At 37.9% G+C, this 11,848-nt stretch overlaps 1 protein-coding gene across 2 annotated transcripts in view; it reads left to right on the top strand.

The window, feature by feature from the left end:
* Window positions 1–11,848, top strand: part of SMC1B (structural maintenance of chromosomes 1B) — a 65,153-nt gene that overhangs the window by 17,605 nt on the left and 35,700 nt on the right. For both annotated transcript variants that reach the window (XM_023222256.2, XM_023222255.2), the window contains exons 8-11: window positions 1,081–1,163; window positions 2,009–2,216; window positions 6,023–6,208; window positions 9,163–9,342. In XM_023222256.2, the coding sequence (XP_023078024.1) occupies window positions 1,081–1,163; window positions 2,009–2,216; window positions 6,023–6,208; window positions 9,163–9,342 (657 nt within the window). The remainder of the gene's footprint in view (window positions 1–1,080; window positions 1,164–2,008; window positions 2,217–6,022; window positions 6,209–9,162; window positions 9,343–11,848) is intronic.

Genomic DNA, 11,848 nt, shown 5'->3' with positions numbered 1-11,848 from the left:
TTCGGTCTTGTTGCCTAGACTAGAGTGCAATGACGCCATCTCAGCTCACTACAACCTCTACCTCCCAGGTTCAAGCGATTCTCCTGTCTCAGCCTCCTGAGTAGCTGGGATTACAGGCATGCGCCAACATGCCCGGCTAATTTTGTATTTTTAGTAAAGACGGGGTTTCTCCATGTTGGTCAAACTGGTCTTGAACTCCTGACCTCAGGTGATCCGCCTGCTTCAGCCTCGCACAGTGCTGGGATTACAGGCCTGAGCCACCGTGCTGGGCCAATTTTTAATCTATATCTAAGGGCTTTTATCAGATTGCATAAAAAAACAATTAATTGGTACCTCTCTACTAGACTGGAAGCTTATTAAAGGCAGGATTCTAATTGTGTCCATTGTAAACCTTGCACTTAGTAGATGTCAATAAGTGTTGGTTGAATTGCTGTTGTCTTTTGGATACAAAAAAACAGTAAGAAGAATATACGTAGTTGCAGACAGGTGGAAAAGACTTGTAGTAGTCTCCAGTTGGATTTAATGATAAAGTGAATAGAACAAAACTTTTGTGAAATCCTCACCCGCAAGCCTATTAGTTGCCCTATAGGTTCCTATATTATTATAACACAATACCACTCTACTGTATAATTACTCATTTAATTGTCTGTTTCTCCTACTAGGCATTAGTTCTTTGAGGGCAGGGACTCTTTCCTGCTTGTTTCTGTACCTCTAGTTCCTATCATGTGGTAGCCAGTGAATATATTTAGGTTGTTGCAAAAGTAGTTGCAGTACTTTTGCACCAACCTAATATATTTGTTGAGTGAATTAGTTAGGGATAAGAACTATATAGATATTTGAAAATAATCTCCTTGAAGTTTTAAGTTACAGAGAGAAATCGCTAGAGATCAAATATCTAGCAAATGGTAAGAGTCAGGAGTTGAACTCTGATCTGTAATTTGCTTTGATATGTTTTCATATAATTATATTTGACATCTTTCAAATTTATAACAGCTTATAATATTATAGTAAGTTCTAGGCATGTAATTTTGTTGGTTTGGAATTGCTGTAATTGATTTTAGACTTCATTTCCTCTTTTAGGGAAATCTAAAACAAATAAAAGAACAAATAGAAGATCATAAAAAACGAATAGAGAAGTTAGAGGAGTATACAAAGACATGCATGTAGGTAGAGTAAAAAAAAATTTCTTGCAGCTGTTTTCTTTTCTTTTTTTTTGAGAGAGGATCTCACTCCCATCGCCCAGGCTGGAGTGCAGTGGCACAATCATGGTTCACTGTAGCCTCAACTTCCGGGGCTCACATGACTCTCCTACCTCAGCCTGTAGCTGAGACTACAGGCGCATGCCATCACACCCAGCTAATTTTTTGTATTTCTGGTAAAGATGGAGTTTCACCATGTTGGCCAGGCTGGTCTTGAACTCCTGGACTCAAGCAATCTACCCTCTTTGGACTCCCAAAGTGCTGGGATTACAGGTGTGAGCCACTGCACCCTTTCCAGCTTTCTTATTTATGTATTTCTTTCTTTTTTTTGAGACAGAGTCTCACTCTCGCCCAGACTGGAGTGCAGTGGCGTGATCATGGCTGACTGCAACTTACACCCACCCCCAGGCTCAAGTGATCCATCTGCCTCAGCCCCCTGAATAGCTGGTACTACAGGTGTGTTCCACCACACCTGGCTAATTTTTTTGTATTTTGTAGAGACAGGGTTTTGCCATGTTGCCAGGCTGGTCTCAAATTCCTGGACTCAAGCCATCCACCCACTCAGCCTCTCAAAGTACTGAGATTACAGGAGTGAGCCACCTGGCCCAGCCACAATTTTCAAATCAACGAAGAATGAGCAAAATCTTTTTTGCCCATGTTTGGTGTCAGGTTTATTGCATTTTTTACCCTTTAAAAATTGATAGAGCACTGCTCTATTCCCCTGCAATGACAGACAAGAGTATGTTGTACCTGGTAATTCCTAAATTTTGGTTTATCATTTTGCTATATAATTTGTTGTTATTTTGTAGGGATTGCTTGAAAGAGAAAAAACAGCAAGAGGAAACCCTAGTGGATGAAATTGAAAAAACAAAATCAAGAATATCTGAAGTTAATGAAGAATTGAATCTTATTAGAAGTGAATTGCAGAATGCTGGGATTGATACCCATGAGGGAAAACGTCAGCAAAAGAGAGCAGAGGTTCTGGAACATCTTAAAAGACTGTACCCAGATTCTGTGGTAATGAGAATGAATAGTTAATTTAAACAAAAAAACTAAGCTTTGCTGTTTGCTTACAACAGTATCTTCTCATTTGGGATTAGAAATATTACCATTATTACAAAGCAATATTATTTTAGACATCTTTAAATTTTGGGTTTGACTCTTTATATTTAAAATGTAACAGTAAATGATTAGGGTAAAACTTCCGGTAGTAGCTGTAGGTAGGTAATTATTGGGGAGAAGCATGACATGAACGTAGTACTCAGAAAGTTCAAATTGTGGCCAGTATCCCCAAAAGGACTTAGATGCTGTGAAGTAACCTGAGCCCCCCAGACACATAGCCTTGAACCTCATGTTTTTCATGATTTTATTTGTTTTTGAAATATTTTTTCAGCAGACATGATGGGCATATTTTTATTCTCTGAGTATGACTGTGCATCCGGTATTGCTAGTGTATTTCATTAGCCAAAATACAGTATCACTTGTTGCTTGGGGTGTCAGCATCACAAGATTATTTCCTTTTGTATTGAGGTGGCATCTGACCCTCTTGTCACTAACATCAGTGTATACTGTGCAGTCCTTATTTTATGATATGGCCTATTTTCAGCATTTGAAACTAGTAACCACTGCTCTATTTTGAAACACCTACTGACCAGGGCAGTGGCTCATGTCTGTAATCCCAGTACTCTGAGAGGCTGAGGCAGGTGGATCAGCTAAGGTCAGGAGTTTGAAACCAGCCTGGCCAACATGGTGAAACCCTGTCTCTACTAAAAATGCAAAAAGTAGCCGCACTTTGTGGCAGCCGCCTGTAATACCAGCTACTCTGGAGGGTGAGGCAGGAGAACCGCTTGAACACAGGAGGCAGAGGTTGCAGTGAGCTGAGATCACACCATTGCACTCCAGCCTGGGTGACAGAGTGAGACTGTCTCCCAAAAAAAGGAAACATCTACCATTGGCCTCCATATCCACACTTCCATGGTTTTCCTCCTATCTCTCTGGCCACCCATCTTCATCTCCTTTATAGTGTCTGTTTTGACTTTGTGACTCTTAAATGTTGGTTTTGACTTCCAGATAATAATGCAGGAGTAAGTCTAGGTCACAAAATCTGGATCCCCCAATTCCTATCCAAATGACAAAAGCTAGTAAAACACACACACACATACACATACACACACACACACACACAACTAATTAAAAAAAAAATCTACCTGATGCCATAAACTTTAGAAAATGGTGATAATCTAGGATTTTAAAAAAAATATTGAAGTATAGCATTGCTTTTTCTCAACTCCACAGAAGCTGAACTGATGAATTGACTAATTCCTGAGAATTCTCACCTAGTATTCCTTGATCTAGCAAGAAGCAAACTCACATGTATTTGTTTCCTTTTCCTCTTCTAACTGGAGAGAGTTAGATTTAAAAACTAGTGAACTGGGTTCCTATAATCCCAGCACTTTGGGAGGCCAAAGTGGATGGATCACTTGAGGTCAGGGGTTTGAAACCAGCCTGGCCAACATGGTGAGACACTGTCTCTACTAAAAATACAAAAAATTTAGCGGAGTGTGGTGGTGCACGCCTGTAATCCCAGCTACTTGGGAGGCTGAGGCAGGAGAATTGCTTGAACCCGGGAGGCAGAGGTTGCAGTGAGCTGAGATTGCACCATTGTGCTCCAGCCTGGGTGACAGAGTGAGACTCTGTTTCAAAAAAACAAAAAACAAAACAAAACAAAAAAACAACAAAAAAACACTGGTGAATTGGGGAACGTGAAGCTTATATGCTCTCTAATGAGAGTGAAGACCCTAGGTCTCACTAGGGCTTTAAAATTGGGAGGCCATTTTGAAGCCCTGTTTTCTAGATGGGATTTGTCCTCCTCCCTCAAGGTAGAAGAACTTGGTATGGGATATTAATTAAAAACTCCAATGAGAGACAATTCAGGTACTTAAATGAAGTGTGTTCTTAAAAAGTCTTAGGTGAGTTCTCACTTGCCCCTACCATCCAATCCCTTACAAGAAAGCAAACAGAATAGGAAATACTTACTCTATCAACTGTTGCTCAGAGGTGGTAATTGTCTCAGTTCTGTGAGAAAAGGAATTAAGAAAATTATCTACCATAGCAAATCAAAGATCTGAACAGAGCTACTCACATTAAACATAAGCAAAGTGAAAAAAAATCACTGTGGCAGCTATAGGTACATATAATAACAAAGAGGAAGAAACTATTTAAAAACATTTAGAAGTTAAAGAGCCCAGTCTAGAAGGTTACAGAACAAAATCCCCTGTAAATGTTTTGCACTATGGGCAATTTAATAAGAAATTGAATTTATGAAACTAGATTCAAATATGAGGTAAAACAATAAGATAAAAAGGAAAATGTAAGCTGTGAAAACAAATCAAGAATAGGCATTATTACTGAATAATTATAGTTAGCATGTAAGTAATAAGTAACATAGACAAATTAACAAATTAGAAGCATTAATAGCAGGAAATGTTAATAAATTAGAAGTAGCTGCCAGGCGTGATGGTGTGCACCTAGTTTCAGCTACTCGGAGGCTGAGGCAGGAGGATAGCTTGAACCTAGGAGTTTGAGACCATCCTGGGCAACATAGCAAGACCTCATCTCTTTAAAAAAAAACAAAAAAAAGTAGCAAATATTAATAGATTACGCAACTGAAAATCAAATTATTGACCCTGAAGAAAGGCTTGAGATAATCACAAATTAATGGAGAAGAAAAAGTCAAAGATATTTAAACAGAGCAAAGACAGTGATGTTTTATCACAGGAAAATGGTATTCTTGAAGTAGAACCTAACAAATGGAGGAAGGAGTCCAAAGACAGAAAATTAAACCTTCAGATATTCTAGAGACCACTGATACATGATGCTTGACATCCAGACATTTTCTAGTTAAGTTTTTGAACTTCAATCTAATACATTCTTGACCATTCTTCAGGTCTCAGATCAAGTAACACTTCATGGAAATCCTTCCTCGACTTTTCTTTTTTCTTTTTTATTTATTTATTTTTGAGATAGAGTCTTGCTCTGTTGCCAGGCTGGAGGCAGTGGCGTGATCTCGGCTCACCACAACCTCCGCCTCCTGGGTTCAAGTGATTCTCCTGCCTCAGCCTCCCGAGCAGCTGGAACTACAGGCGCGCACCACCACGCGCAACTAATTTTTGTATTTGTAGTAGAGGCAGGGTTTCACCACATTGACCAGGATGGTCCCGATCTCTTGACCCCATGAGCTGCTTGCCTCAGCCTCCTAAAGTACTGGTATTACAGGTGTGAGCCACCGCGCCCAGCTGGAAATCCTTCCTAGACTTCTTATGCCAACCTGGTCCCTGTTAAATATTCTCAGAGCACTCTCTACTTTGTCAGTGTCTAGCTCCATTTTGTACATACGTGTGATTATTGATTATTTATATCTTCCTCACTAGAGTGAAAATTCTGTGAGGTCAGAAGGTATCTACTTTGTTCATTAATGTTTTATCCAACGCCTAGCTCAGTACCTGCAATAGCAGGTCCCTTATAGATTCTTGTTTAATAGATAAGGCAATAAATTAGTATTTAATCATGTAGTTTTAGAAACTATTTTAATATTTTGGTAAGGCTAGTCACTATTACTCTTTTTTTAAATGAAGTGTTACATAGCTAGATGGACATTGCATAATGAAACTTAGGTCTGTTTGAATAAAACTCTATTAATTATGATGTATGTAATTTTGTAAAATTAGTTTTTGTCTGTGCTACTTTGTTACATTAGAAAACAATGAATTATATATTTCAGTCTAATATATCTATTTTTCTCTCCTTTTTCAAAACCTGCTAAGTTTGGAAGACTACTTGACCTGTGTCATCCTATTCATAAGAAATACCAGCTGGCTGTTACTAAACTTTTTGGCCGGTACATTATTGCCATTGTTGTAGCCTCTGAAAAGGTAGCAAAAGATTGTATTCGATTTCTGAAAGAGGAAAGAGCTGAACCTGAGACATTCCTCGCTCTAGATTACCTTGATGTAAGAACTTTGTAATGCCTGGTATTTATAGTGATAAAAATCTTGTCTTTTAAAGAATGATCTTATTGCCTAAAACTATGATAGTGATTGAAAAAAATTGTAGCTTGTATGTCAGTTAGGCAATCATTTAAATAGCTGGTGTTAAATATATTGGCAAGCAAAGAATAATATCAACTGGCTATTCTCTTTCTTGACATCGTATCATTTCTTCCTTATCTAGTTTTTACAGAATTCTACCTTTGATTTCATTGCACTAGCAGTGCACCACTCTACCTATTAGCCAGCAATGTATTTTGTCCTATATAGCAAAGTATAGGAAATGGATAAGATGTATGGTCTGTTGGTGAAATGCCAATTCAGTCTTAATTGTAAATATTTGACCCAGTGTGTTAGCTCTTTGTGGAAGAGGCTAAATTTTGAGCCTTGAGGTATGTGTTGAGATACCTTGACATATCCTGAGTCTAAATTCGTGAAGCAGGAACTCTGTCATATCATGATTGATATCCTTCAGTGATTATTCATTGACTACTCAAGAAAATGTTCTCTTTGGTTCACCAGTCAAGACCCTGAATTGCAGGCAGTCTTCATAGTAGTTAAAAGCACATGCCTTAGAGCTAGACTGCTCTGAGTTTGAATCTCAGCCCTACTTCTAATTAGCTCTTACTAATTTATTCTTAATTTTTCTTTTTTCTTTCTTTCTTTTTTTTTTTTTTTTTTTGAGACGGAGACTTGCTCTTTCGCCCAATCTGGAGTGCAGTGGTGTGATCTTGGTTCACTGCAGCCTCTGCCTCCTGGGTTCAAGCAATTCTCCTGCCTCAGCCTCCCGGGTAGCTGGGATTACAGGTATGTGCCACCACACCCGGCTTTTTCTTTTTTTTTTTTGTATTTTTAGTAGAGGCGGGGTTTCTGCATGTTGGTCAGGCTGGTCCCGACCTCAGGTGATCCACCCGCCTCAGCCTCCCAAAGTGCTTTGATTACAGGTGTGAGCCACCGCGCCTGGCCTATTCTTAATTTTTCTGAGTATCAGTTTTCCATGTGTGGACATGGAAGAATTAGTTCTTACCTTATTGGATTACTACAAGGAGTTGTTACATGTAAAGCACTTGGCATAAGATCTGCACAGAGGAGGGGCTCAGCAAATACTGGCTGGTGCTACTCATGGTCCAGACCTCCACACTGTTGTTCCCTTCTGCTCACTGAAATTCTTTACCCCAACTCATCTGCCTGTTAGAATCCTGTTTTACTTATTTCTCACTTGAGATTCTTTTCAATACAAACTCATTTTTTAAAAAATCTTATACAGAAGTGTATCAAATATAAAGGGAATACTCCTACCCCTTCATAATGCCTGATTCCTTAATAGTAACAACTTTAGATTGCTTCCATACACTCAATTTATATAACTATATATTCCCAAGTGTATATACACACACGCACACACACACATTTTGGTTGTATATACGTTTTCTTCTTTGTTTTGTTTGTTTTATTAAAAAGTGAGATCATACTTGCTGGATTTTGGTAATACATTGTAGACAGTTTTGTGATCTGTTGTAAACCCAACCTAAAAGTCATGACTAAGAAGGTCTGAAGGCTTTCCTGATCATTTAAGTCGCAAGTGTTTTGTGTTTTTTTGTTTTGTTTTGTTTTGTTTTGTTTTTTGAGACAGAGTCTCACTCTTTGTTGCCCAGTCTAGAGTGTAATGGCGCAATCTTTGATCACTGCAACCTCTACCTCCCGGGTTCAAGCAATTCTCCTGTCTCAGCCTCCTGAGTAGCTGGGATTACAGGCGCCTGCCACCACACCCAGTTAATTTTTGTGTTTTTAGTAGAGGCAGGATTTTACCATGTTGGCTGGGCTGGTCTTGAACTCCTGAGCTCAGGTGATCCACCTGCCTCAGCCTCCCAAAGTGCTGCGATTACAGGCGTAAGCTACACGCCTGGCCCAAAAGCGGTTTTTTAAAATTCCATAGTGTTTTGCTGCTCTCTTGACACATACCTAAATGGGCATTATTTTCCACTAGATTTTATGATTTTGAAAGTGTCTTGTGGAACACTTCCTATGCATTGTTTTATCCTGACTAGTTAGTGACAGAGTTGAAACTGGAAATTACGTCTTCTGGCTTTTGATGAAGTTTTTGTTTTTAAAAAATATTACCAAAATTCATGGTGGGATGTAGTTCATCATGTTCTTTTTTTTTTTTGAGATGGAGTCTCGCTCTGTCGCCCAGGCTGGAGTGCAGTGGCTGGATCTCGGCTCACTGCCAGCTCCGCCTCCTGGGTTTACGCCATTCTCCTACAGGCACCTGCCACCTTGCCCGGCTAGTTTTTGTATTTTTTTTTTTAGTAGAGACGGGGTTTCACTGTGTTAGCCAGGATGGTCTCGATCTCCTGACCTCGTGATCCGCCCGTCTCGGCCTCCCAAAGTGCTGGGATTACAGGCTTGAGCCACCGCGCCCGGCCTCATCATGTTCTTATCAGTCTTTTATGGTGTGTAATTACATACTGTTTTTTTGTTTTGTTTTGTTTTTTGTCTTGTTTTTTTTTTTTTTGAGATGGAGTCTCACTCTGTCGCCTAGGCTGGAGTGCAGTAGTGCTATCTCAGCTCACTACAACTACCAACTCCCAAGCTCAAGCAAGTCTCCTGCCTCAGCCTCCTGAGTAGCTGGGATTACAGGCATGTGCCACCATGCCTGGCTAATTTTTCTGTATTTTTAGTAGAGGCAGGGTTTCACCATGTTGGCCAGGCTGGTCTCAAACTCCTGACCTCAAGTGATCTGCCCACCTCGGCTTCCCAAAATTCTGGGATTACAGGCGTGAGCATCATGCCCAGCTGGGTACATACTGTTAATCTTTTGCTGTCATGCGTATACATGTTTTGTGAGAAAGAATATAATGAACATTTGGTTTTTATTTCAGCGTATCTAACATGTTAAATATTTTAAAACCCTTTAGATCAAGCCAATCAACGAAAGATTAAGGGAGCTTAAAGGCTGTAAAATGGTGATTGATGTCATAAAGACTCAGTTTCCTCAGCTGAAGAAAGTGATTCAGTTTGTGTGTGGAAATGGTCTTGTTTGTGAGACTGTGGAAGAAGCAAGGCATATTGCATTCGGTGGACCTGAAAGACGGAAAGTAAGAAAAGAGGCTTGGATCACATCTTTGGATAAGTTGAAGTAGTATTTATATGACTAACATACACAAACACAAATATTTATATATGCGTTTTATATGTTCTTTTTTCTAAAGAGAGCCAACATAGAACCTAAGGTGGTTATGGCCTCAGTGGTTTTTATAATTTTCTGTTGAATTTAGAAAAAAAACCCTTATAGCATTTCTCAACATCATAAATTATATTTCGGACATTAGATTTATTTTAATAATATCCTAAAGCAGTTAGTTGTTGTTGTTGTTTAACCTTACATGGAACGCTGGATATAGTACCTGTGGTTTTGAATACCAGGAAAGATTTTGGGTATTTATTTTACACTGTGGGCTAATTCTTCCATACTCTAGTGGAGATACTAACTGTCCTTTTGCATATTCAAGGTTTAACATATTTGAATTTCTAGAAAATACAATTGAAATGAGATTACTAAATACAGGTATCTTGAGGGAATAATTTTGGTCTTAAAAGTAGGTACTATTTTACTCTCAGTTGAATAGCGAGTATTTAGTTATATTTGTATTTAGTTGAGCAATGTTAAACTCAAATAATCTGATGTAGTTTTTTTTAAAAAACTACATTTACGATGAAGTATAACATAATACTTAAGGGTATGTAAGCTATAAAGTAAGACCAGTGATGCTACTTAGTAACTAATTATGTGACTTTAGGGAAGTTTGTAAACCTCTAGTTTTAGTTTTCTCATCTAAAATTGGGGAAATAATATTACCTGTTTTCTAGGGTTATGAGAATTAAATTAAGTAATAACATGAAAAATGCTATTATAGTGCCTGGCAAATAGCTCTCAAAAACTGGTAGTAATTTTATTACTTACTAGTCAATTAACACATTTAATCTGGAATGTCCAGAATTGCAAATTAACACAAACAGGCACTTCTTAATGAGACATGAAGATTTCCAGTGTTAAATTTATTGACTTACGTAATATGATTAATTTTTCATACATTTTGGTGTGTCTGATCAATAATCTTAAGCATAATGTAATCACTGTCATTGAATTCTACATGTTAAATTTAAGCTAGTGTAGTTATTGTTTTCCTTATTTTGCTGCCTAATTAACTACACTAACATTGACTTTTTATATTTATATATTTCATAGAATTGATGTTTGAAGATTTGTGTAGTCAAAGAAGTCACATGAAGATATGATTGCTTATTCCTTCATATAACAAATATTTATGGTTTCTATATTGTTCACAATAACATCTTTACCCCTTTAGGTTGTATCTTATTTTTATCAGTAGTTCAAAATTTTAATCAGGTGTATCTTATTTGTATCTTAACTATATCTCAGGAACTTTGGAAGAATTTTCTCTGTTTTAGATTGGGTCAAACCGTTGGATAGATGTCACATTTTCCCAGATATCACCTGGTGAATCATCTGCAATTTGTGCTTTTGGTTTTCTATATACTCGATACCATGTTTTAGAATTTTCTTTAGTCAAACATTGCAAGTAGTATTAAATATTTTGGTTTACTTGTAAACTATAGTATATATAAACTACATACAGTATCTATAAACTACAAAGATGAATTACATCAATTCTGCTAGCTATAGTTTGGTCATCATATTTTAGTGATAACTCAGTTTTTACATAGTTTAAAAATTTATGTACCAAAAGTTAAAAATCCTGAATCTCTTTACATATATGTAATTTTTCTATCTGTTTCCCTTAACCAGAGATACAATTATTTATTTTCTTCTTCTGTAGACTGGTTGGTTGTTACTCTAAAACATATATTATAGAAAGATCTATTTGTACTGTGCCCTTTTAATATGGTGAAGCAAAAAACAGACCCAGAAAAATGTCAGTAAGTAGCTGGAAAATTTGTGAAAATACTATTTTTTCCAAAATTGCACATATTAAACAATAGCAAATAAAGTACAGGGTACCACTTTGCTGGGTACCACCTGGAATAAAATATAGTTAATCTAAACCTCATTCCTTGTATCAGGATAAATTCCAGATGAGTTAGAAATGTTAATATAAAAAGTAAAACCATAAAATTTCTAAGAGAAACCATGGAAAATGTTTTCTTTTCTTTTCTTTTTTGTTTTTGAAATGGAGTCTTGCTCTGTCACCCAGGCTGGAGTGCAGTGGTGCGATCTCTGCTTACTGCAACCTCTGTCTCCCAGGCTGAAGCGATTCTCATGCCTCAGCCTCCCAAGTAACTGGGATTACAGGCGCCCACCACCATACCTGGCTAATTTTTGTATTTTCAGTAGAGATGGGGTTTCACCACGTTGGCCAGGCTGGTCTCAAACTCCTGACCTCAAATGATCCGCCTGCCTTGGCCTCCCAAAGTGATGGGATTACAGGCATGAGCCACCACTCCTGGCCTGGGAAATTTTTTCTTAATCTCAGAGACAGGAAGGCTTTTCCAATATGACAAAAAAAACCCAAAAGCTATAAAAGATGAATGAATTCACCTAACAAAGAGTTTCTGCATGGC

Source organism: Piliocolobus tephrosceles, chromosome 19, assembly GCF_002776525.5.
Source record: "Piliocolobus tephrosceles isolate RC106 chromosome 19, ASM277652v3, whole genome shotgun sequence".
NCBI lineage: Eukaryota > Metazoa > Chordata > Mammalia > Primates > Cercopithecidae > Piliocolobus > Piliocolobus tephrosceles.
The sequence above is the reverse complement of the archived record's forward strand: the minus strand, read 5'-3'. Positions and strand labels throughout refer to the sequence as shown.